The sequence below is a fragment of the Venturia canescens genome, chromosome 3 (genome assembly GCF_019457755.1).
Source record: "Venturia canescens isolate UGA chromosome 3, ASM1945775v1, whole genome shotgun sequence".
Classification (NCBI taxonomy): Eukaryota; Metazoa; Arthropoda; class Insecta; order Hymenoptera; family Ichneumonidae; genus Venturia; species Venturia canescens.
Genome location: NC_057423.1, coordinates 19,490,148 through 19,518,043, shown reverse-complemented (window position 1 = coordinate 19,518,043; position 27,896 = coordinate 19,490,148). Strand labels below are relative to the sequence as shown.

The following is a 27,896-nucleotide window of genomic DNA, read 5'->3' as shown; positions in this document are numbered from 1 at the left end:
AACTTTTATGTTTTTTGTAACTCGCGGCCGTCCATTGACGTCCTCGCCAAGCAACATTTTTACCGCATGCTCGCCTCCACTTGTATATGCATTTTGCAAAATTTCTCACGAAATTCCAGCTTTCGCCATCTTGGTAATCATTCCTGCAGATACACCCGGCTTCAAATTCAGCATCGACGCTTTGTATCGATTTTCAAGTGCCAATCTTTCTTGATTTCTTAAAATGTTTACAGTCGTCTGTGCATTACTCCGAATGGTGTCATTGCTGAGTCCTATGACAGTTATGAGCTGCCTTAGGATCTGCACATCAATTTGCGCATCATGAGCTCCTTTTATTGAGGCGCTACCGAGAAAGTCGCACGCTAAAGCTGTCAGGTTGAATTTTTTTTTCTCCCTCTTGCGATCTTCCAAACGTTCGCGGAATATGGTGAGAGTATCGGCAAACCCTTCGACGACAGCCATGAATTCTTCGAGTAGCTCACAGTTTCGGAGGTGACGTAAAATTATTGGTGCATCGAACCTGTCGTGAAACATATTAAATGTGCAAAACAACTTATAAACAAACCAATGACGGTGAGTGCACAATGTACGCGCTACCTAGACCCATTATGAGCCACTAGTGTTACGCTGTCTCCAATTGTACGCAAAAAAGCTATAAAGCTCATCAAGCCTGTTCGCGTTGGTACAGTGTCCAACCGTTGGTCGTTGAGATATAACTCGCCCATTTCGACATGCAATCCAGTTATTGCAGCTGCTGCAGGAGATATGCTTTTCGGTGTCATATACACGTTGAACGTCTGTGTCTCAGAGGCTGCAGCGATCTGAAATAATAATAAATACACATAAAAATATAGAGGAACAGATTTCAACACGTTTTTTTTGACATTTTTTAGAGCTCAATGTTTTGTTTTTTTAATTAGCGTGAAATGGTGGTGAATTTATTAGAGATAGGACAATACAACTTAGGGTACACCGCTCACCATACTATACTATACTTCTCAATATAGAAAACAAAACTCACTTGGCATATTTCAGCACTGCTTGACAAACCACTCGTTTCCAAATCGAATAGCACGATTGTGCTCTTTGATAAATCAGCTACATCACCTATAATAATAGGTTTCAAGTTTTAATAACACGACTAACAAGTAAAATATATATTAACATATACTTTGTTTCGATACGTACACGTGGATAGATTATTATTATTATTTAGTTGATTGCACAGAAGCTCTGATACGCCATCGAGTGCACACCCCGTTTCGTAGGTTATTCCTTCTCGTTGTTGTGAGACAGCATTCTTATTATTTCTAGTACTGGTGGCGAACAATCTTTTTTTTTCATTTGAACGGTTTTCGATAGATCAGATTTTTTCAATCTCGCAGCATCTTTGTGTCGTCGGTACGTTGTCGTATTTTTTCCCGGAGCAAGATCGAGTTTTTTAAATACCTCAGGTACGTACATTGTTCCGAGATTTTTTTGGCATACGGCGGCTGCCACTCTGTAGGCCATCGACTCTGAAGCACCGTAAAATTGTGCCTTTGGATGTTTGCTGCTCACTATTCGGTTGAAGCTTTCGTTTGCTTGTGAAGAACCGCACGGTGCGAGTTTTTCGGCGTTGTTCGCATACTTTGCAATTACGGTAGTTAGTTTCGAACGCAGCTCCGGATCCGTCAATGCCTTGCTGCCTTTCAAACGATCATCACCACAGTTTTCCTTGGCGTGAGAGTGGCACCAATCTCCGCATTTGTCGTGGTTTCCGTAAGCATGATCAATAATATTGAACAATGCTGCTCTAACCGCTGCCGCTTCTCCTTTGTTTTGATACACAGCATAAGAAAATGCTCGTGCGAAATAATTTATTACTTCTTTCGGTACTTTTAAGGCGTAAAGGGCACTGGTCAGGCCCTTTTTGGCATGATTAATGTCAGACCATTTCTCAATCTTATGTACCGATTCACGACGTACGGCGGCGATCGATGAGGCGTCGTCATCTCCAATCATAACTGCGATCGATACATTTTCTTCTAGTAAAAGACGATTTTTGGTTATAAGTTCGATCGCCATGTCTGGCTCCATAGCTTTTGCGCTACGATCGAAATTCAACCGGCAGTCGTGATCATCCTTCGGGTGGTTTCGATCACATTTTGCGCATCTTTTAGTACGCGTCGCGTACGATAACACCTTACCACTGTGGTAACCGATTAATGATGCATGACCTACAACATATAATAATAATAAGGTTGTTTTTTCAAAGAAATTGCATTAGCAAAAAGCATATTGATGTTTATATTTACATACCAGTCAGACTATTATATGCATGCCCTGTACCACGTTTTTGCCACTCTGCATCGTAACTGGCTTTGAGAGAAACTACTTTCTGTGGAATTGATGAACTGATACTGTAATTGGAAAAATTCAACAAAAAGTTGATATTTGCATGTGATTCCGGTATAATATGGGATTGAGAATAAATCCAAACATTTAAATTCCAATCAACGCTCAGTCGATCATAAACTTCATGATTGTTGTAGTGATTAAACGAATATTCCTTGCTGCTTCAAATGGTTTTCCATCGATGACATCCTGTGCTAAAGTGCAAAAAAATTGTGTTTATTAATTTATTCGTATTTGAGCGATTATTATTCATCTAAATTATTCAGCTACAACAGTTAAAATTGCAGAATGAAATAATGTGCAAGGTTAATGCTTTAATGCTGCCATAGCCCTGCATGCCGCTGTAAAAGTGCTTGAAAAAACATAAACTTAAATATACAAACAGAAAACAGAAGTAACTCATATTGTAACAAACCGGAAGAAATAATATTCAAAAGCATAGTGAAATATAAAGGAATATGAATTTTCTATTTTCTTGAGTATCTAATAAATTAATAAAATATATAACACATAACAAAATAAAAGAATGATTACATCATACATGCACATGCTTGAACGTGATGATAGAACGTGCAATTGTAGCATAATTAGCATTATAAATTATATTATTAGCATTATAAATGTAATAATTACCGTGATGAAGGATCCACGTCAGCTGCTACCGTCAAATCTTTTTCGATGCGAATACTCGTTCGGCAACTTTCATTCGCTAATTCTTCGATCGCCACACCAACAATCCTTTCATGACGCTTCAGAAGGGATTTGGTCACTGCCGGAATATCAAGCGCAGACAATATTGTATTCATCTGAGCTTCTCCGATACCAGCATCGAGTATCGCTATATAAAATTTAATTATATTAATACATACACATGCATGTATATACAAAAAAGGTTCAAATTAATTTAAATTATATTTGTTTAAAATTTACGTACCAACGGCTAATTTCAGATTCACATCATATTCTCTCCTGTTGATGTGGTTTTTACTTTTTCCGGTGCAAGCTATCTTGACAGTATTGCAGACTGTACATCTGATGTACAGTTCATTTGCAAGACCGATGGTGTATTTTTTCACAATGTTTCGCAGCGACAGGGGGATGTCACATTGCTGGCACCATAATTCTGTTGCGAGGTATCCCAATTCAACTATTTGACGACCCGACAAAAAACATTCCTGTGTCGTATCCTCAACATTGCGGGGGCTTATTGACTCTTCATTTGGTTTTTTTTTTTGACATCATAACGTTTTCTCGCCACTGCTTTCTTTTTTTAGATATGAACCTCCCATTCGAAATGCCGTGTTCGCTTCGAATATCGTGTCGTTCCGTATTCATCGTATCATAAACTCACTATCACTGCTCTCACTGCATAACATAATATAGCCGGCGAGTTTGGAGGTTAGAATATCTGTCGACTGTCAGATGAGAGCCGATATACTATATTGAAAAATGCAGTGTTGCCAGATCAACCTTTTTACCACATTACTTCCAGGAGCTGATATATATACAGCTATCAACAGCTGATTGTAACCGAGTCAAATAAGCAATCGTAAGATATTTCTAATCATAAATTATTGAATATAATCTTGTATAAATTTATACGAATACAGTTTAAATTGCCCTAAGATTTATTCAATACAGAAAACCTTCTTTATGACCTATTTTATTTCGAGAATTAATAAGTAGTGATTTGACCATAGAGTCGCGCGACTCCTACCTTAACGCACGCGGGACGTGACAGATGATATGAAAGCAGCGAACAAAATAAACGAGAAGAAAGACACATCAATGGTGATTGAGCGTTACAAAAACGGTTTCACACCGCCCGGTAATTTTCCTTTCAAGGAATTGTCCATCACCAAATCTTGTGACAGCAATCGTCAACTATCACAACCGGCCATGCAACCAATTCATTGAACGGTGAGGGGTACCATTTCGCGTGGAAAAATGAAAAGACACACTGGCATATTTAGAATTTTCAGTAGCAACAAGGTATCGTATGAATTCATTAATACGCTCGATAAACATTTATAGTATTATGTGAATCAGATATATTAGTGCCCTCGATGTTGTTATCGCCGAGCTAGTAGCATTTTTGTTAAATATTTTGAAAAACTCGGTTCTAATTCCTCAATTAATATCAAGAGACTCGGGACAAGTACATTGACAGCCCTGTCGTCTGCTGGCCTGAGGCTCTCGCCGAGACTATACTTTCTCTGAATAAAACGATTCGCGGTGGTGGGGGTAAAATTCGCTTGTGATTTTCTTAAATTACGAAACTCATGAGTTATGTACGGCTTTGAAAATTGAACTTTTAGCTAATTAAGAAGTTCTCTGTCGAATGAACCCAAAATCAGCATGATCAGTGTCGTAATTTCTGAGAAAAAACTTTGCACGGGCTTAAGATTATGCAAAAGTTACTAACACATTCAGGATTTGACGCATCTGTATACGCGTACTCCAACCGCTAGAAACATAGGCCCCTTGGCCCCCATGATCACCAATCCCTGGAGAGAGAAATTTTGCTGCAACCAATGAAGGGTGAGAGAATTTTTGAGCCAATGACATTCAATAAAAAGAGCAAGGAAGTTTGGCGGAAAGCAGAGGAGCTCGAGAGCTCGAAATCACTAATCACTCGAAAGTCACCAGCCGAAGTTTCACGTCGTGTTGACGTTTGAGGTTATGATGTTATGAAGTTCGTGCGGCAAAATAAAAATAATTTTCGCGTCATCTAACAAAGTGTATACTAATATTTATTTTGTTAAAACTTGTGGTATACTAAACCGGTATAAAAGCGGCCGCGTAAATGTAGACTGTGATCTGTGTGTGAAAATGAAAAATATAAAAAAATGCGCGATGCTTATGCGTCAACGAAACTTTTCAAGATTTCATTATTTCGTTCGAATGGAAATAAGTGTCAAATGAGATAATCTTTCAATTAAACCAGAGTGCGCGGAATATTTTTAAGTGTAAATATATCGTCGGTTGCATGATTATATATCATGTGTAATTATGGAGGTTATATATACGAGTTCCCTTTGATAGCTGTGTGGTAACGAACCGGCCGGGGTTTGACGTTACGAAGTGCGGGACATATGTAACAAACGTTCGCATAGTTAATGAATAAAATAAATAAGGCAAATCAGTTTATCAAAAATAGGTCTGGAAGTTGTAAGGACAAATGTTCGTCAATCTATAATGTGTCAAGATTTCTTTTTGCGATCTGAAATATTATGGTTGATAATTAATAAAACAAGAACACACGGAACTGTTAGTATATAATGTGAGAAACTACAATTGAATAAATGTTTTCTAATTTATTTCTTGTGTCATCATTATTTTTGAATATTCCCATATTTTGCTTCCTATTGAGTTTGGCTCTGCTCTTTCCGATCCTTGTTTTTTACTCCATTGTTTGCAGCGGATCGATACATATTATTAATTCGTTGCCTAATATGTGTCCATTAATTTTCTACTATTTCTTCATGCTGATTGTGGTAACGTGATTCAAGTGGTTTCCGACTATGATCATCAATCGCACATTTTGTATATCAGATTCTCAAAACAGTTTCTGGTGTTGATATAAGTGTAGTTATTCTTTTTCCACCTGGTCTGTCGAGTAATAAATTTTGAATCTTGTTCCAAAAAGTCTTTGGATGCTTTTTTTGCTGATGATATGAAAAGTCGTATCTTAGGAATGTGGTATGCAAACACAAATTTTGATAACAAAACTTATAGAATGACATGTATGTTGAGTATTTCCACTTTGCAAACTACAAATATGGAATTATTATAATAAAAATTCATTCTGATAAGTCTACTGTTGCTCAGTTTTGGATGCGATCAAATATAATGCCTACCAACATGCCCAGAAACTTACAGAATTGCTGAATGCAATGTGCGCTATGTCATTTTAATGTAACATCATGACTTTTGACAACTTTTCATTATAATGCTGTAGATTCGAATCATTGAAATACTGCAAAAATCTGCAAACTATACAATTTAAATACTGTGCTATTCATTTTACATTTTGAGTCTAACTGTAACATCTATATTATGAAGTAAAAAATTGATTATAAAAGTCTTCAGTTGCTCATTTATGGGTAGATTCAAAATTGCTGTCTTCGAAGCTCATTGCGCAGATACATTGAACCGCAGCAGATACCTGCGAACTCTGAAATTTCTGTGGATAAATATATATGCGACGGATCACCCCTTATCTTTGATTATGGTAATATGTAAATGGAACTTGGTTCGGCAAGTTTTTAAGTGTTCCTTTTCAAATAGTATTGAAGTTTGTATGACTGATATACAGCGAATACTTCCAAACTTTGATATTTCTGTGTTGCAGCGTGTATGCCAATCATTCAAATCATTTACTCCAACCGTATCATGTAATCTAGAAAATTCATCACAAAAGTCTTCCGCTTTTCTAAATACTTCAATTTTCCTTTTTCTACTCCATTATCAGTTTTCGAATTTCTAAATTCATTTCTGAATTGTCCTGAAATGGTTTTCCTCCAAAACCAATGCAGGTACCTTAAACGTCTTTGAATTCTGTTGCTCTGTTGAATTAAGTTTGCTTAGTTTTTTTTGCTGCTTTGAGTTCTGGCTTAATAAATGTTAGAAGTTTTCGGGTACTTTTTTTCAGCAACTATCAAGCTGTGGATAATTGGACCTCAGCGGCCACTTGCAAAATTTGGAAATATATTTCATTGGGGGCACGTTTTGGATGAAATGAAATCTCTAGATTCAGAATGCAAAATCGACATTTAAACTAGGCAAATCTGTTGGATTTTTCGTGTCTTGATTTTGATCTATCTTTCATTTGAATTTTGAATAAAAGGGATAAATAAAATCTGTTCTATTAAGGAAATCTTTACGTCAGTTCTTTCGTGGTATTTCTTCACTCTCTTGGGTTCCTATTACACAAAACATATTAGAAGACGAGGAGAAAAATCACCAAAGTCCAAGACCAAACCAGTGCCGAAATATTTTCAATACAATTTTGAAGAAAAATTGGTCTTTTACGTGGAAACCAACATTATAAACCGGAATTCATTTCTCGGGCCTGATCCCGGATTCCTTGATGCTGTTGAGTTCCTAATAGGCATAACATATTAGAGTATAAGGAAAAAAATCGACAAAGTTCAAAGGTAGACTTGTGACGAAATATTTTCACTACAATTTTTTAGAGTATAAGGAAAAAAATCGCCAAAGTTCAAAGGTAGACTTGTGACGAAATATTTTCACTACAATTTTTACGAAAAATTGGTCTTTTATGGTGGAAACCCACTTTATAAGCCGAACATCATACCCAGGAAAAATAAGATTGGGAAAAATACATTGATGGTCCCTTATTTGCTGATAATTTCATGAAAAAGATTATCCCATAAAAAATGTTCGTATGAGAATGGAATCTATAAAAATGTACTAAGCAAATAGTTCATAGAAATTTATAAATTGTAAAAAAAATTATTTCACAAAAAAAATTACAGAACAATTCGAAAAAAATTTTACAAATCTTGAAAAAACGTTATATTAAAAAAAACTAATCTGCATCTATTTTTTAAAGTGTCAAAGGAATCAAATAACAAGTAAAAAATAGTAAACCGAAAAATCGCCCTTGAAATCATTTTGGAAACCGATGCCTCATTCTTCTTATTTGATTCGAAGGGCTAAATCAATTTAAAAAAATTCCATCTCAGTTACGTACAGCATTAAAATTTATTATATCAATTCGAGGCCAAGTATTTTCTAATAAATTGAAAAAAGTTACCATTTGAGTTACGTGCAGCTCTAAAATTTATGATATCAATCGAAGGACAAGTAATTTATGAGTAACTCCAAATTTCAACATTATGGAACTTTTTTAAGAAGCTTTTAAATCCAAAAAAATCACATGCAAGCTAGTCATTTCTTACTCTATGGTGGCAGAGACAATCGATTTTTTTCAGACTTTCAGGAGCTACTGATATTATTCACAATATTCGACGTCGATTGGATCGATAGAAATTATGTTTAAATAAGTGTTAAAAATACTTGTCCAGCCCATCACTTTCCGTTTAAATTGTTTATCCAGATAAAAATCAGGGCTTGCCTAGAACTGATGGTTCACAAGTCACAAGTATTCATGCAGAGGGAATGGAGAGAATTATCTTCTAGTAATTTTGACTTAGTTGCACTAATTTAATAAAAAACGGAAACAAATTATTCCGCAATATACAAGGGATTTTATTCTTGCATCGATAAATGAAACAAATTGTACATAATAAATATGTTCAAGCTTCCAAAATAGCTCTCCAGTTTATATTCAATGAAGTCAATTTTTACTTCCTACTTATTCTTCCAGCGACCGAATTCCATACGGAATAAGAACTAACCTATACTATTACTAAAAGCATTAAACTAATAATGAATCGCATTTGAACAAATTTTTAACCAGATTCTGCCGTACAATTTCGTTTTTTTATGATTGATTTTTTATTGAATGAATAGTGATGGGCCGGACAAGTACTTTTAACACTTATTTAAAAATAATTTGTATCGATCCAATCGACGTTGAATTTTGTGAATAATACCAAAGGATCCTGAAAGTCTGAGAAAAATCGATTTTCTTATAAGTCTTTGCCACCATAGAGTAACGAATGACTAGCTTTCGTGTGATTTTTTTTGAATTTAAAAGCTTACTAGAACAATTTAATAATGTCAAAATTTGGAGTTACTAATAAAATACTTGTCCACTGATTGATATCATAAATTTTAGTGCTGCACGTAACTCAAGTGGTAACTTTTTTCAATTCATTAGAAAATACTTGGCCTCGAATTGATATAATAAATTTTAATGCTGCACGTAAATTAGATGGAATTTTTTGCAATTGATTTAGCTGTTCGAATCAAATAAGAAGAATGAGGCATCGATTTCCAAGTTTTTTTTTATGGATGGAATTATCAGCAAACACGATACCAAAAATGTACTTGTCCCAACCTTTTTTTCCCTAGGGGAAGTTTATGGTTTGATATCACGTCTTTTTTCTCGAAAGTTCCTTATTTATGTTTTGATGAATATATAATTTTAATTTTAATTGCTATGAATTATTTACGATTTACTGCTTCTAACGTTGGTTTTCACGAAAATAGACCTATTTTTCGTCAAAATTGTACTGGAAATATTTCGTCACAGGTCTGTTGTTGGACTTCAGCGATTTTTTTCCTTGTACTCTAATATGTTTTGTCAATTAGGAACCCAAGAGCACGGTGGAAAGCGGGTTGGAGGCCGAGATATGATTTTGGCTTGTAACATCTGATTCGTCGAAAAAAGACTGATACCGCACAATCAGTATATATTAGTGAAGAACATTATACACTAATGCTGTAGGATTGTAATATATTTGATATTTTCTTACGGTTCGAAATCATTTTTGTTGTGTGATTTAAGAAGTTTTGTTTACATTTTTTGTGGTATAATGCGAAAACGGGCGATCATCAATGTAATTGTCCAAATTTTTTTTCTCCGAGAGAGGATTTTTACGGCTTAATATCAAATCTTTTTTCTGTGGTAGTTCGAAACCACAAAAAATATTCTTAAATAAGATTTTATCAAGTTCTCCAATGTTTCTATTGTGATATTTAAAAATAATTCTCCTTTCTCCAATGATTTTCCTTAAGTTTTGTACAATTTATAACAATGTTTGAATTTATCGAATGTTTGAAGTGATATCCTCAATTTTTCAACCATTTCGAACGTGTCTATAATTTTGTGGGATTAAAATCATATAATATAAATAGATTAATCAACTTCATCTTTCATTTTCGTTTCATTTTGACAAGAGCGATTCGAAGGAAAATTATTTTCTCGGGAATTACTGTTCCTTAATATTAACACATGCATTAACTTCGTTTTTGATTTGTTTTCAAATGAGCAATTTGAATAAAAAGTGATGGGCCGGACAAGTACGTTTAAGACGTTTTTGAACATAATTTGTACCGATCCAATCGAAGTTGAATGTTGTGAATAATACCAGGGGATCCTGAAAGTCGGAGGGGAATCGATTCTTTAAAGTGTATACCTTGATGAAGTAACGAATGACTTTCATGTGAATTTTTAATGATTTTATTTCCATTAATTTTTTAGTAATTTTGATAAAACGTTGTGAGCCCGACAAGGATTCTCAACGCTCATTTGTCGCCGGAGATTATACCCCTAGGAAAAAAAAGGTTGGGACAAGTACATTGATGATCCCTCGTTTGTTGATAATTCCATCCATGAAAAAAACTTTAAAACAAAATTTTTATAAAAAATGGGCAAAAAAATTATTTTATAAAAAAAATACAGAACAATTCGAAAAAAAATTCACAAATCTTGAAAAAGCATTATCTTTAAAAAAAACTAAACTGTATCTATTTTTTAAAGTGTTAAAAGAACCAAATAACAAGTAAAAAATAAAAACCGAAAAATCGCGCTTGAAATCATTTTGGAAACCGATGCCTCATTCTTCTTATTTGATTCGAAGGGCTAAATCAACTAAAAAAAATTCCATCTAATTTACGTACAGCATTAAAATTTATTATAACAATTCGAGGCCAAGTATTTTCTAATAAAGTGAAAAAAGTTACCATTTGAGTTACGTGCAGCACTAAAATTTATGATATCAATCGAAGGACAAGTAATTTATGAGTAACTCCAAATTTCAACATTATGGAACTGTTTTAAGAAGCTTTTAAATCCAAAAAAATCACATGCAAGCTAGTCATTTCTTACTCTATGATGGCAGAGACAATCGATTTTTTTCAGACTTTCAGGAGTTACTGATATTATTCACAATATTCGACGTCGATTGGATCGATAGAAATTATGTTTAAATATGAGTTAAAAGTACTTGTCCGGCCCATCACTTTTCATTTAAATCAAATAAAAATCAATCATAAAAAAACGAAACTGTACGGGAGAATCCGATTAAAAATTTATTGAAATGCGATTTAGGTTAGTTATGCCGAATGAAATTCGTTCGCTGGAAGAAGTGAGAAGTAAACACTGCCGTCATAGCAATACAAACTGGGGAGTTATTTTGGAACCTTCAACATATTTAATGTGCAAAATGTTTTTTATTTATCGATGCACAATAACATCCTTTGTATATTACAGAACAATTTGTTTCCATTCTTATTAAATTAGTGCAATTAAGAGAAAATTACTTGAAGATAACTCTCTAAATTCCCTCTGCATGAATATTTGTACTCCAACAGTTCTAAAAAAGCCCTGATTTTTATTTATATATAATAAGTTTAATGGAAAGTGATGGGCCGGACAAGTACTTTTAACTCATATTTAAACATAATTTCTATCGATCCAATCGACGTCGAATATTGTGAATAATATCAGTAACTCCTGAAAGTCTGAAAAAAATCGATTGTCTCTGCCATCATAGAGTAAGAAATGACTAGCTTGCATGTGATTTTTTTGGATTTAAAAGCTTCTTAAAACAGTTCCATAATGTTGAAATTTGGAGTTACTCATAAATTACTTGTCCTTCGATTGATATCATAAATTTTAGTGCTGCACGTAACTCAAATGGTAACTTTTTTCACTTTATTAGAAAATACTTGGCCTCGAATTGTTATAATAAATTTTAATGCTGTACGTAAATTAGATGGAATTTTTTTTAGTTGATTTAGCCCTTCGAATCAAATAAGAAGAATGAGGCATCGGTTTCCAAAATGATTTCAAGCGCGATTTTTCGGTTTTTATTTTTTACTTGTTATTTGGTTCTTTTAACACTTTAAAAAATAGATACAGTTTAGTTTTTTTTAAAGATAATGCTTTTTCAAGATTTGTGAATTTTTTTTCGAATTGTTCTGTATTTTTTTTATAAAATAATTTTTTTGCCCATTTTTTATAAAAATTTTGTTTTAAAGTTTTTTTCATGGATGGAATTATCAACAAACGAGGGATCATCAATGTACTTGTCCCAACCTTTTTTTTCCTAGGGGAAGTTTATGGTTTGATATCACGTCTTTTTTCTCAAAAGTTCCTTATTTATGTTCAGTTGACTATAGGATATTAGTTTAAATTTGTATGAATTATTTATGATTTTCGTCTTATAACGTTGGTTTTCATGAAAAAAGACCTATTTTTCGTCAAAATTGTACTGGACATATTTCGTCACAGGTCTGTCCTCGGACTTCGGCGATTTTTTCCCTTGTACTCTAATATGTTTTGTCAATTAGGAACCCAAGAGCACGGCCGCAAGCGGGTTGGAGGCCGGGATATGATTTTCGGCTTATAGCGTAGGTTTCCACAAAAAAAGACCTATTTTTCGTAAAAATTGAACTGAAAATATTTCGTCACAGGTCTCTCCTTGGACTTTGGCGATTTTTTTCCTTGTACTCTAATATGTTTTGTCAATTAGGAACCAAAGAGCACGGTGAAAAGCAGGTTGTAGGTCGTGATATGATTTTCGGCTTATAACGTTGGTTTCCACGAAAAAAGACCTAAATTTCGTCAAATTTGAACTGGAAATATTTCGATAGAGGTTTGTTCTTGGACTTTGGTGATTTTTCTCCTTGTCTTCTAATATGTTTTGTCCATTGGGAACTCAAGAGCATGTAGCAATGCGTGTTGCGGGCTGAGATATGATTTCCGGCTTATAACGTTAGTGAAAAGAAAGGAAAAGAGAAAAGATAGATCAAATTCAAGACACAACGAATACAACAGAATTGGCCATTTTTAAATGTCGTTTTTGCATTCTGAATCTAGACATTTTCGTGTCATCCAAAACATGCCCCCGATGAAATATATTTCCAAAGTTTGCAAGTGGCCGCGGAGATCCAATTATCTACAGTTTGATAGTTGCAGAAAAAAGGCACCCGGAAACATTTATTATGTCAGAATTCAAAGAAGTAAAAAAAACTGAGTGTACTTGATTCAACAGAGCAACGGAATTCAAAGACGTTTAAGGTACCTGCATTGCTTGTGGAGGAAAACAATTTCATTTCAGGATAATTTAGAAATAAATTAGGAAATTCAGAAATTTAGCATAGAATTTAGAAAAAGGAAAATTAAGATAATTAGTAAAGCTGAAAACTTTTGTGATGAATTTTTGAAATTACATGTTACGGTTGGAGTAAAAAATTTAAATAATTGGCACACATGCTGCGACACAAAAATATCAAAGTTTGAAGGTATTCGCTCCATACCGCAGTAATACAAACTTTAATACTATTTGAAAAGAAATACTTTAAAACTTGCTGAACAAAGTTCCATTACATATTACTATAAAGATAGGGGGTGATACTTAGCACATATACTTATCCACAGAAAATCCATAAATGAGCAACTGAAGACTTTTGTAATGAATTTTTCACTTCATATTTGTGTTACGGTGGGAGTCAAAAAATAAAATGAATGGCACAGTATATAAATTTTATAGTTTGCAGATTGTTGCTGTATTTCAATGATCCAAATTTATAGTATTAGAGTGGAAAGTTGTTAGAAGTCATGATGTTACATTAAAATCACATAGCGCACATAACATTCAGAAATTCTGTAGGTTTCCATGATGTTGGCAGGTATTATACTTAATCGCATCGAAAACTGAGCAACTGTACACTTATCGTGTAATGAATGTTTTCACCAATAATTCCACATTTGCAGTTTGCAGAATAGGAATACTCAACATACACGTCATTTCATAAGTATTGTTGTCAATATTTGTGTTTGCCTACCGCATTCCGAAGATTCAAATTTTCATATTATCAGCAAAAAAAGCATCCAAAGACTTTTTGGAACAAGTTTCAAAATTTATTACTCGACAGACCAGGTGGAAAAAGAATAACTACACTTATATCAAGACCAGAAACTGTTTTGAGAATCTGTTGTACAAAATGTACGATTGATGATCATAATTGGAAACCTCTTGAATCACGTTACCACAATCAGCATGAAGAAATAGTAGAAAATCATAGGACACATATTAGGCAACCAATTAATAATATGCATCGATCTGCTGCAAACCGATGGAGTCAAAACAAGGATCGGAAAGAGCAGAGCCATAGTTAAAAAGAAAAAAGATAGCGCAATTGAAAGAGAACAGAAATCAAAATTGTTTCATGTATCTGTGCATTAGTTTCTGAAGACAGTAATTTCAGATCTATTCAGAAATAAGTAGGTGAAGACTTTAGTAATGAATATCTTCGTTAATATATTCCAGTCGGAACCAAAAAGCTAAAAGATTGGCATACCTGCTATTTCACAGAAATATCAAAGTTCATAGGTACTTGATACGTACCAGTTATACAGACTTTGGTGCTATAGGGAAAAACACTTCAAAATTACATGAACCACATTTTTTAAACTTATTATGACACATTCAAAAAAAAAGTGACAGATACAATGCATGTTGAAGCAAGCAAAATGCTGTAATTTTGTATGTCTCCATGGTTATCCGCAGACAAAATATTTGATCACATCCAAAAATGATCAGGTGTAGACTTACAGTCATGAATTTTTCAACCTTCAATGCCAATCGCAAACATGGTCTGGAAATATTCAATATACATGTCGCTTCATCACTTTGTCAAACTTTAGAGGTGTTCATTGCATTTCGAAGATACAAATTTTGATATCATGAAAATTAAGCACCCAATGACTTATTGAAATAAATTTCCAAATTTATCATGTAACAACTCAAGTGAATATATCTATGCATTTACATGGCTCAAAGATTTTTCAAAACTTGGGTGTATGAACAAGCAATTATGAAGGCTTTTTGTTATAAATATTTCAAATTATCTTGTTGAAATTAATATAAAAAAAATAGAAATATGAATATCTCTCGTATTGTCTGGAGAACAAATAGAAATTGGTATGACAATACACTGTAAGCTAAGGAGGTGGAAAAAAGGGACCGGTGAACACAGCCAAACTAAATGAAAGAAATTATGACAACAATACATTGAATTACTTGACCAAAGTTTTTTAAAATTTATTTGAATTTGTTTACACACAACCATCCACCTCTTTCTTTAATGTAATTACACAACATAGAATTTCTGTTTGGAAAGAACGTTTTAGAGGTTATAATGAACGAACGTTTTTTTTCTCATTGTTATTATTATTATTATTCAACACTAATTAGTCACGTCATTAATAATATCGATTCCTTCCACTTATCAATAACCACTTTTATTTTTCTACACTCTGCACGCAACAGCACTCCGGCGGTCATAACCTCAAACGTCAACATGACGCGAAATCTCGCAAATTTGCTATCTATGTATATATTACGATATCGAAGTAGAACAGATAATTCTTAATTTTCACGACACACATTATTCACGTTTTCACTTCTCAATATTTTACTCACTCTCAGTACACTGTATGAGATGAATTAATCCACTTTTGAGGTTTTATTTATTATAGATATTATTGTCGTGAATTGGGCTCGAAACTTATTGAAACTTCTTTTATGAAAAAAATAAAATTCATTATATCCACTGCTATTTCCAATAATGTTTTATTTATTTAAACGAAATTTGCAAATCTTGCACCGTTGATCCACGGGGCTACGATCGCAATCACTTTATAATAACATAACAGACGATAACAGACGGTATACAAGAAAACATTGAGGACTATCAGAAACTTTCTCATCGGCGATTGGTCGAGACGGATAGATTCTCACCGGTGATTGGTTATGATGGGCATCAAGAAGCCCTTGTATGTATCGGTCTGAACCCATATACGGATACGTCAGCTGCGTAAATGTGTTGGTACTTTTTGCATAATCTTGAGCCCGTGCAAAGTTTTTTCTCAGCAATTACGCCACCGATCATGCTGATTTTGGGCGCAATAGAAAGAGAATTTCTTAATTAGCTGAAAGTTCAATTTTCAAATTGCGACATAACTCCTGAGCTTCGCAATTCAAGAAAATGACATGTCGATTTTAGCCCCACCACCGCGAATCGTTTTATTCAGAGATAATATAGTCTCGGCGAGAGCCTCGGGCCAGCAGACGACAGGGCTGTCAATATACTTGTCCCAAGACTCTACCGAGTCTCTTGACTAGGGAAAAAAAGGTTGGGACAAGTACATTGATGGTCTCTTGTTTCTGGATGACATAGAAAAAAGATTCAGCACCAGGAAAATAATTCTATAGAAATAATAAACGAAAAATTGAAAAGTTCAAAAAAATTCAACAAAAATATAAACAATGGAAAAAAATTCTGTAAAGAAAAATAAAAAATTTTCAAAAAAAATCATAAATATTGAACAAATTGAAAAATGTACTATCCACGTTACATGCAGTATAAAAATGTATGCTATCAATTGGAGGCCAAGTTTTTATTGATAATGTGGAATATTTATCGAACAAATTGGAAACGTTAATGAAATTCATGATAATTATTTTCACGAAAAAAGTTAATGAAAAATAAGTTATAACAGAAGTTACGTGCAGTACTAAAATGTATTATATCAATTCGAGGTCAAGTATTTATCAGTTATTCGAAATATAATCTCCGGCGACAAATGAGCGTTGAGAATCCTTGTCGGGCTCACAACGTTATATCAAAATTACTAAAAAATTAATGGAAATAAAATCATTAAAAATTCACATGAAAGTCATTTGTTACTTCAACAAGGTACACACTTTAAAGAATCGATTCCCCTCCGACTTCCAGGATCCCCTGGTATTATTCACAACATTCAACTTCGATTGGATCGGTACAAATTATGTTCAAATACGTCTTAAACGTACTTGTCCGGCCCATCACTTTTTATTCAAATTGCTCATTCGAAAACAAATCAAAAACGAAGTTGATGCATGTGTTAATATTAAGGAACAGTAATTCCCGAGAAAATAATTTTCCTTCGAATCGCTCTTGTCAAAATGAAACGAAAATAAAAGATGAAGTTGATTAATCTATTTATATTATATGGAGTCACAATTCACAACAAAATCATTTATCTCCAAATTCCAGGAATCCACGTGTCGTACTCGACTAGTGATATTTATCAAAATGTGTACGTGACTATAGAAAAAAAAACATTGCATGGCTAAGTAGGTTCGAAAATTTCCTAGTAATGTGCCTGATTATTTCTCATTTTCATTGGTTCTTACCGAATGGCATATGTTCACTGAAGAAAATGAGAAGTGGATATTGCTATACGGACTTGCGAACAATCAAGTTCAAATTACTTGGAGATATTATTTTTATTTCTATCCATTTTATTATATTTGTCATTATAGAAAAACCCTGATTTGTTTTCGAATGAGCAATTTGAATAAAAAGTGATGGGCCGGACAAGTACGTTTAAGACGTATTTGAACATAATTTGTACCGATCCAATCGAAGTTGAATGTTGTGAATAATACCAGGGGATCCTGGAAGTCGGAGGGGAATCGATTCTTTAAAGTGTGTACCTTGTTGAAGTAACAAATGACTTTCATGTGAATTTTTAATGATTTTATTTCCATTAATTTTTTAGTAATTTTGATATAACGTTGTGAGCCCGACAAGGATTCTCAACGCTCATTTGTCGCCGGAGATTATATTTCGAATAACTGATAAATACTTGACCTCGAATTGATATAATACATTTTAGTACTGCACGTAACTTCTGTTATAACTTATTTTTCATTAACTTTTTTCGTGAAAATAATTATCATGAATTTCATTAACGTTTCCAATTTGTTCGATAAATATTCCACATTATCAATAAAAACTTGGCCTCCAATTGATAGCATACATTTTTATACTGCATGTAACGTGGATAGTACATTTTTCAATTTGTTCAATATTTATGATTTTTTTTGAAAATTTTTTATTTTTCTTTACAGAATTTTTTTCCATTGTTTATATTTTTGTTGAATTTTTTTGAACTTTTCAATTTTTCGTTTATTATTTCTATAGAATTATTTTCCTGGTGCTGAATCTTTTTTCTATGTCATCCAGAAACAAGAGACCATCAATGTACTTGTCCCAACCTTTTTTTCCCTAGTATAATCTCCGGCGACAAATGAGCGTTGAGAATCCTTGTCGGGCTCACAACGTTTTATCAAAATTACTAAAAAATTAATGGAAATAAAATCATTAAAAATTCACATGAAAGTCATTCGTTACTTCATCAAGGTATACACTTTAAAGAATCGATTCCCCTCCGACTTTCAGGATCCCCTGGTATTATTCACAACATTCAACTTCGATTGGATCGGTACAAATTATGTTCAAAAACGTCTTAAACGTACTTGTCCGGCCCATCACTTTTTATTCAAATTGCTCATTTGAAAACAAATCAAAAACGAAGTTAATGCATGTGTTAATATTAAGGAACAGTAATTCCCGAGAAAATAATTTTCCTTCGAATCGCTCTTGTCAAAATGAAACGAAAATGAAAGATGAAGTTGATTAATCTATTTATATTATATGGAGTCATAATTCACAACAAAATCATTTTTCTACAAATTCCAGGAATCCACGTGTCGTACTCGACTAGTGATATTTATCAAAATGTGTACGTGACTATAGAAAAAAAAACATTGCATGGCTGAGTAGGTTCGAAAATTTCTAGTAATGCGCCTGATTATTTCTCATTTTCATTGGTTCTTACCGAATGGTATGTGTTCACTGAAGAAATTGAGAAGTGGATATTGCTATACGAACTTGCGAACAATCAAGTTCAAATTACTTGGAGATATTATTTTTATTTTTATCCATTTTATTATATTTGTCATTATAGAAGAGCCCTGATTTGTTGTCGAATGAGCAATTTGAATAAAAAGTGATGGGCCGGACAAGTACGTTTAAGACGTTTTTGAACATAATTTGTACCGATCCAATCGAAGTTGAATGTTGTGAATAATACCAGGGGATCCTGAAAGTCGGAGGGCAATCGATTCTTTAAAGTGTATACCTTGATGAAGTAACGAATGACTTTCATGTGAATTTTTAATGATTTTATTTCCATTAATTTTTTAGTAATTTTGATAAAACGTTGTGAGCCCGACAAGGATTCTCAACGCTCATTTGTCGCCGGAGATTATATTTCGAATAACTGATAAATACTTGACCTCGAATTGATATAATACATTTTAGTACTGCACGTAACTTCCGTTATGTCTTTTTTTTCATTAAGTTTTTTCGTGAAAATAATTATCATGAATTTCATTACAGTTTCCAATTTTTTCGATAAATATTCCAAATTATCAATAAAAACTTGGCCTCCAATTGATATCATACATTTTTATACTGCATGTAACTTGGATAGTTCATTTTTCAATTTGTTCAATATTTATGATTTTTTTTTGAAAATTTTTTATTTTTCTTTACAGAATTTTTTCGATTGTTTTTTATTTTTGTTGAATTTTTTTGAACTTTTCAATTTTTCGTTTATTATTTTTATAGAATTTTTTTCCTGGTTCTAAATCTTTTTTCTATGTCATCCAGAAACAAGAGACCATCAATGTACTTGTCCCAACCTTTTTTTCCCTAAGGGAAGTTTATGGTTTGATATCACGCCTTTTTTCTCAAATGTTCCTCATTTATGTTATGACGGTTATAGGATTTTAGTATAAATTTCTATGAATTATTTGCTTAGTACATTTTTATAGATTCCATTCTCATACGAACATTTTTTATGGGATAATCTTTTGCATGAAATTATCAGCAAATAAGGGACCATCAATGTACTTTTCCCAATCTTATTTTCCCTAGGTATAATGTTCGGCTTATAAAGTTGGTTTCCACCATAAAAGACCAATTTTTCGAAAAAATTGTAGTGAAAATATTTCGTCACAAGTCTGCTCTTGAACTTTGGCGATTTTTTTCCTTATACTCTAATATGTTATGCCTATTAGGAACTAAACAGCATGGAGGAATCCGGGATGAGGCCCGCGAAATGAATTTCGGTTTATAATGTTTGTTTCCACGTAAAAGACCAATTGTTCTTCAAAATTGTACTGAAAATATTTCGGCACTGGTTTGGTCTTGGACTTTGGTGATTTTTCTCCTTGTCTTCTAATATGTTTTGTCTATTGGGAATCCAAGAGCATGGAGAAATGCGTGTTGTGGGCCATAATATGATTTTCGGCTTATAACGTCCGTTTCCACGAAATAAGATCTATTTTTCGTTAAAATTGTACTGGGAATATTTCGTCACAGGTCTGTCTTTGGACTTTGGCGATTTTTTTCCTTGTACTCTAATATGTTTCGTCTATTTGGAACCCAAGAGCATGGGGAAAAGTGTGTTGCGGGCCGAGATATGATTTTCGGCCTATAACGTTGGTTTCCACGAAAAACAACAAATTTCTCGTCAACATTGTACAGAAAACATTCCGTCACAGGTCTGTCCATGGAGTTGGGCTATTTTTTTTCTTCTACTCTAATTTGCTATGGTTATTGGGAACCCAAGAGAATGGTAGAAAGCGGGTTGGGGGCCGAGATATGATTTTCGGCTTATAACGTTGGTTTCCACGAAAAAGGACCTATTTTTCGTCAAAATTGTACTGGAAATATTTCGGCACTGGTTTCTTCTTCCACGTTGGTGATTTTCCCCCTTATCTTCTAATATGTTTTGTGTAATAGGAACCTAAGAGAGTGAAGAAATGCGTCTCGTGGGCTGTAATATGATTTTCGGCTTATAACGTTGGTTTCCGCGACAAAAGATCTATTTTTCGTCAAAATTGTACTGAAAATATTTCGTCACCTGTCTGTCCTTGGCCTTTGGCGATTTTTTCCAAGTCTTCATACCAAGAAAGAACTGATGTAAAGATTTCCTTAATAGAACAGATTTTATTTATCCCTTTTCTTCAAAATTCAAATGAAAGATAGATCAAATTCAAGACACGAAAAATCCAACAAATTTGCCCACTTTAAATGTCGCTTTTGCATTCTGAATCTAGAGATTTCATTTCATCCAAAACGTGCCCTCAATCAAATATATTTCCAAAGTTTGCAAGCGGCCGCTGAGGTTCAATTATCCACAGTTTGATAGTTGCTGAAAAAAAGTACTCGTAAACTTCTACCATTTATTATGCCAGAACTCAAAGCAGCAAAAAAAACTAAGCGAACTTAATTCAACAAAGCAACAGAATTCAAAGACGTTTAAGGTGCCTGCATTGGTTTTGGAGGAAAATCATTTTAGGACAATTTAGAAATGAATTTAGAAATTCGAAAACTCACAATGGAGTAGAAAAAGGAAAATTGAAGTATCTAGAAATGCGGAAGACTTTTGTGATGTATTTTCTAGATTACATGATACGGTTGGAGGAAATGATTTGAATGATTGGCACACATGCTGCAACACAGAAATATCAAAGTTTGGAAGTATTCGCTGTATATCAGTCATACAAACTTCAATACTATTTGAAAAGGAACACTTAAAAACTTGCCGAACCAAGTTCCATTACATATTACCATAATCAAAGATAAGGGGTGATCCGTCGCATATATATTTATCCACAGAAATTTCAGAGTTCGCCGGTATCTGCTGCGGTTCAATGTATCTGCGCAATGAGCTTCGAAGACAGCAATTTCAAATCTATCCATAAGTGAGCAACTGAAGACTTTTATAATCAATTTTTTTCTTCATATAGATGTTACAGTTAGAGTCAAAATGTAAAATGAATGGCACAGTATTTAAATTGTATAGTTTACAGATTTTTGCAGTATTTTAATGATCCGAATCTACAGCATTATAATATAAAGTTGTCAAAAGTCATGATGTTACATTAAAATGACATAGCGCACATTGCATTCAGCAATTCTGTAAGTTTCTGGGGATGTTGGTAGGCATCATATTTGATCGCATCCAAAACTGAGCAACAGTAGACTTATCGGAATGAATTTTTTTTATAATAATTCCATATTTGTAGTTTGCAAAGTGGAAATACTCAACATACATGTCATTCTATAAGTTTTTTATCAAAATTTGTGTTTGCATACCGCATTCCTAAGATACGACTTTTCATATCATTAGCAAAAAAAGCATCCAAAAGCTTTCTGGAAAAGTTTCCAAATTTATCACTCGACAGACCTAATAGGAAAAGTAACTACACACTATACTAAGACCAGATTTTTTTTTGAAAATCTGATTTACAAAATGTGCAATTCAAGATCATGGTTAGAAACCTCTCGAATCTTGTTACCACAATCATCATGAAGGAGTAGAAAATTAATGGACACATATTAGGCAACGAATTAATAATATGAATCGATCCGCTGCAAACTGAGTGGGTGAAAACAAGGATCGGAGAGGGCAGAGCCAAACTGAATATCAAGCAAAATATGGGGATGTTTAAAAATAATGACGACACAAGAAATAAATTAGAAAATATTTATTCAATTAAAGTTTCTAATATCATTCTAACAGTTGCGTGTATGGTTGTTCTATTTATTCGTATATATAACCTATGTACACATGATATATAACGACGCCACTGACAATTTATTCGCACTGGACAATATTTCTCGTACTCTGGTTTAATTGAAGGATTATTTCAGTTAACACTTATTTCCAATAGAACGAAATAATGAAATCTTGAAAAGTTTCGTTGACATATATGCATCGCGCATTTTTTATATTCCTTTTCATACACGCATCACAGACTACATTTACGCGGCCGCTTTGATACCGGTTTAATATATCACAAATAACAAAATAAATAGTAATATGCACTTCTTTAGATGACGAAAATTATTTTTTTAATGATCCCGCACGCACTTCGTAATGTCGAAACTCTGTTCATACGATCAAAAACTGACACATGGTTTGTACATATATATATGTATATCGGTCGAATTTATGACTGCTGTTACCAGCTGTGCTGCGCCGTGTGCTACGTTCTGAAGTTGACGTCAGATTTCCAATCATCAACAACTAATTTCAACAACCAATCACAACGTCTAAAAATGGATGTCGTCAGATCCAACGAATCAGAAACTCGAGAGCATCAAAGTGCCTTTGATGGTGTTTATAAATACAGACGCATAAATTCTTGAATGTGTTGGTAACTTTTGCATAATCTTGAGCCCGTGCAAAGTTTTTTCTCAGCAATTACAACACTGATCATGCTGATTTAGGGCGGAATCGAAAGAGAATTACTCAATTGGCTTAAACTTCAATTTTCAAGTTGCTAAATGGCTCCTGAGCTTCGTAATTCAATAAAATCACATGCCAATTTTACCCCCACCACGGCGAATCGTTTTATTCAGAGAAAGTATAGTCTCGGCGAGAGTCTCGGGCCAGCAGACGACAGGGCTGTCAATGTACTTGTCCCGAGACTCTACCGAGTCTCTTGATTCCTTAAGGTTTTTCAATATTTTGTATCATTGTGGAATTTTCCCCCTCCATTTATAAATTTTGTTTTCATCTGTTTTGATGAAATCATTGTGAATAAAGAAAACATGAAGATTTTTCAATGAAACGAATTTTCGGATTGATTTTCCTTAAAATTTGATAGAAGGAGAATGAAAAATATATATATAATGTTCACCAAGTCCACCAGAATTCACAATTTTCACATATGTTTATTGAATTCTAATGCTAGTCATTTTTATTTCATTAAAAAACGTGCTTCCAAGGACTTTTGGAAGCAATCTTTTCCATTCGTATTATCATTCCCAGAGATAGAAAGTTGACGCACCCACGTCGATGCACAAAATTTTCAAACTCTGCATGTAGCCACCAAGGTTCAACCGGACAAAAGAAAAAGTATGAAGTGCGTCAAGACCAACAGAATTGCTTACTTTTAATATGAGCATTGCATTTTGAAAACATAACTTCTTATGCCATTCATAAACACGCCATCGCTGACTTTTTGTATCATTCATCATTATTTTTTATTATTGATTATTATTTAAATCCATTTCCAAATCCTATAATTCATGTATAATTTTTATTATTTGTAGATATCCATATTCCATAATCAAAAAAAGGAAGTACTAATACCTGGCATGCATGTCAATACACAGAATTTTCCAAATTTGCAAGTATTCGCTGCGATTTATTCATCTAAATTTTGGTACAGACAGAAAAAATTACCACCGATTCATAAAATTTATTATGCCAAACCTAAAAAGAAAAAAGACAGCGCACTTGAAAGTGAACAGAACGCATAATTGTTTCATGTATCTCATTCATATATTACAGTTGGAACCAAAAAGTGAAAAGATTGGCACACCTACCGCTTCGCAGGGATATCAAAGTTCATATAGGTATTCGCTGCGTACCAGTAATACAAACTTTGGTGCTATGGGGCAAAAAACTTTAAAATTATCTGAACCACATTTTTGAAACTTATTATGGCATATTCAATAAATAAAGTGACAGATACGCTGCATTTTTTATGTAAATCAAATAATGTAAAAAGTGACAGATACGCTGCATGTTGAAGTAAATCAAATAGTGTAATTTAGTATGTCTCCATGGTTATACACAGACAAAATATTTGATCACATCCAGAAATCATCAGGCGTAGACTCACACACATGAATTTTTTAATCCATAATACCAATCGTAAACATGGTCTGGAAATACTCAATATACGTGTCGCTTCATCATGTTGTCAAACATAAGATGTGTTCATTGCATTTGGAAGATACAAATTTTGATATCACGAAAAATAAGCAACCAATGACTTATTGAAATGAATTTCCAAATTCATCATGCAACAATTCAAGTGAATATCTATGTATTTACATGGCCCAAAGATTTTTTAAAACTCGTGTTTGTAAACAAGCAATCATGAAAACTTTTTGTTATGAATTTTCCAATTTATTGACATCAATATGAGGAAATAGAAATACGAATTGTCTAGAGAATGAATAGAAATTGGTATGGATACACTGTAAGCTAAGGAGGTGGGAAAAAGGGCCCGGTGAACACAGCCAAACGAAATGAAAGAAAATATGACAACAATACATTGAATTAGACACTTTTACTTGACCGAAGTTTTTCAACATTTATTTGCATTCATTTACATACAATCACGCATATTTTTTCTATAATGTAATTACACAACATAAAATTTCTGTTTGGAAAGAACGTTTGAGAGGTTATAATGAGCGAAAGTTTATTTTTTTCACATAACTCCCGTTGAAAATTTTTGAAGAACCAGAACCAGGATTGCAACAAAATTATGTCATAAATAAACGTAAAATCAAAGAATTTGTACAAGGAGAAGTTTCCCAATACTAATATCAAGAGACCCGGTAGAGTCTCGGGACAAGTACATTGACAGCCCTGTCGTCTGCTGGCCCGAGGCTCTTGCCGAGACTATACTTTTTCTGAATAAAACGATTCGCGGTGGTGGGGGTAAAATTGGCATGTGATTTTCTTTAATTGCAAAGCTCATGAGTTATGTACGGCTTTGAAAATTGAACTTTAAGCTAATTAATAAATTATCTGTCGAATGAGCCCAAAATCAGCATTCTCGGTGGCGTATTTGCTGAGAAAAAACTTTGCACGGGCTCAAGATTATGCAAAAGTTACTGACACATCACGAGTTCGACGTATACGTATACGCGTTTTGACGTAGTTAGTGGTAGTAGAGTTGTGCCTCTACACATTCTGATTGGCTCAACGATGTCGGCTCCTCCAGCTGCTAGGCCTACCGCGAGTGGGGCTGAAGAGTTAGAAGGCCTAAAATAGCGAACAGGCATTCTGTATTGTAACAGAACAACCAGACACACGCACGAGCGCCGCGATCCCCACCGCCGAACACGCACACACCCTCCCGTACGCGCTATGCTCAGCACGGCAGCTCATCGCTGCCTAGCAACGAGAGAGACGAACGATCCGAAAATCCAGATCGATCTAGATATCCCCGCCAAGAAGACACTCGATGTTGTTCGTCACGGATATAAAAGGCGAGCAAACTGGACATACATCATCACAATTCCATAATTCCAAACTACATAGTCTCTTAACGATCACTACGTATCAGCATTGCGCCTGACGCCTAGTGAGAGATTCCTCGAGTTCCACGTAGTCCAGTCACCTTAGCATAAGTTCTATTCAAGAGACCTAGAGGTTAGCCAATTTTTTTATAGGTTGTTTGGACCTACAGGAATATAGCCCTGAGTTTTCGAACAAATCCGACTTGCACTTTTGCAATAAAAAATTATTGAAAAAAAAAAATCGATTATTTTGAGTTGGTGCTCAGGGAACGCATCTGATCGAAAAACTTAACACATGAAAGTTGTTCGGCATAACGTCCTCTATAAAAAAGGTCTCATACAAAAATGCGCTATCATTGTTAATTAAGCAGTTAATTGCAAATAAAGACAAAAAATCACAACTTTGTTTTTGCTGCTACAATCGTTTGTTTGTAGAGTAATCGGTTTGAAATTCATACAAGATGTAGGGAATTCAATGCCCAAGAGAATGGTGGCAGATTTATTAACCTGTGAGATATAGTTTAGCAACAATTTGCGATCTTCGAAAAAACTTTGACATCTCATAGAATTTGGCGATGAAGGCCTACAGTGTAGAAAAAAATCGAGGAGCTTCGTGTCACCGTGCACAAACTTTTTGGAAAAAATAAATCGTTTTTGTTGATAATAAATAGTGTTTTTTGACGTTTTAAAAATTTTGCTTATAAACAAATAGCAATTCTGGACAAAGTTACAAAGATATTCGGAAAAATCTTGGACCATTCGATGCGTTTTTGGAAAACGAACAATTTTAAAAAAAAAAGTCGCAATATCTCTATTACAGACCGAGATATGAATATTTTTATATTTTTGCAAATATCTGTTGTTGATATTGAGATTTTTGCAAAAATCAAATTCGATAGCCCTCCGTAGGGTTCCGGCTATGAGATTCGATAAAATACTGACCTCCAACAGGGATTTTGTCATCACGGTTATCCGTGTAATCTACTCGACGGCGCGCGGCCGAGAGCGCTGTGACGGCCGCTCGCCCGGGCGCGGCAGTGGGGGTACCCCCTCGCGCTCCGCAGCCTTGCTCGAGCGACTTAGTTAACAAATTTGATAATTCCCTTTAAAATGGTCGTAGGACGATGTATTTTTTTTTATTTTGCGTGATTTTTTCTCGCGAACACGATGGTACCATTAAAAATCATGTCCGTCCCATAGGAGAGCCGCCACCATCGATTTTAAAAATTCCACATATAACCATCCTTTAAATTCAATTTACCGTTAATGGGATAGGGTATCATGAATAAATATTTTCTTCAACATTGTTTCATTCATTACAATTCGTTTATTTATGTGAATGAAAAAAAATTAAGAAAGAATAGTTGTTCACATCGTTTTGATTTTTTTCTCGTCAGGTTCATACTCATCGTCGCTATTGGATACTTTTACATTTATTGGCACCGTTACAACGGGCAAGTGAATTTCTATTTGATCGTCGATCGCTTCTTCATAATAGAAATTTTCTTCTCCATCCTCATCATCGCTTAATATTATTTCGTGTTCGGCAGTATTCGGACAACTCATGCCGTTACATTTTTTACATAGTACCGTATATTTTA

The 27,896-nt window shown here is 34.0% G+C and overlaps 1 protein-coding gene across 1 annotated transcript; it reads right to left on the bottom strand.

Annotated features, from left to right (window-relative positions):
• LOC122408464 (uncharacterized) lies at positions 1-27,861 on the bottom strand. The gene is made up of 9 exons (XM_043415260.1): positions 27,668-27,861; positions 27,238-27,398; positions 3,332-3,520; positions 3,031-3,235; positions 2,302-2,402; positions 1,189-2,219; positions 1,022-1,107; positions 598-821; positions 1-520 (listed from the first exon to the last, which is right to left on the bottom strand). Exons 1-6 carry the CDS (start codon positions 27,859-27,861, stop codon positions 1,270-1,272), a joined length of 1,800 nt encoding a protein of 599 aa, XP_043271195.1. The 3' UTR covers positions 1-520; positions 598-821; positions 1,022-1,107; positions 1,189-1,269.
• Positions 27,862-27,896: the final 35 nt, after the last annotated feature.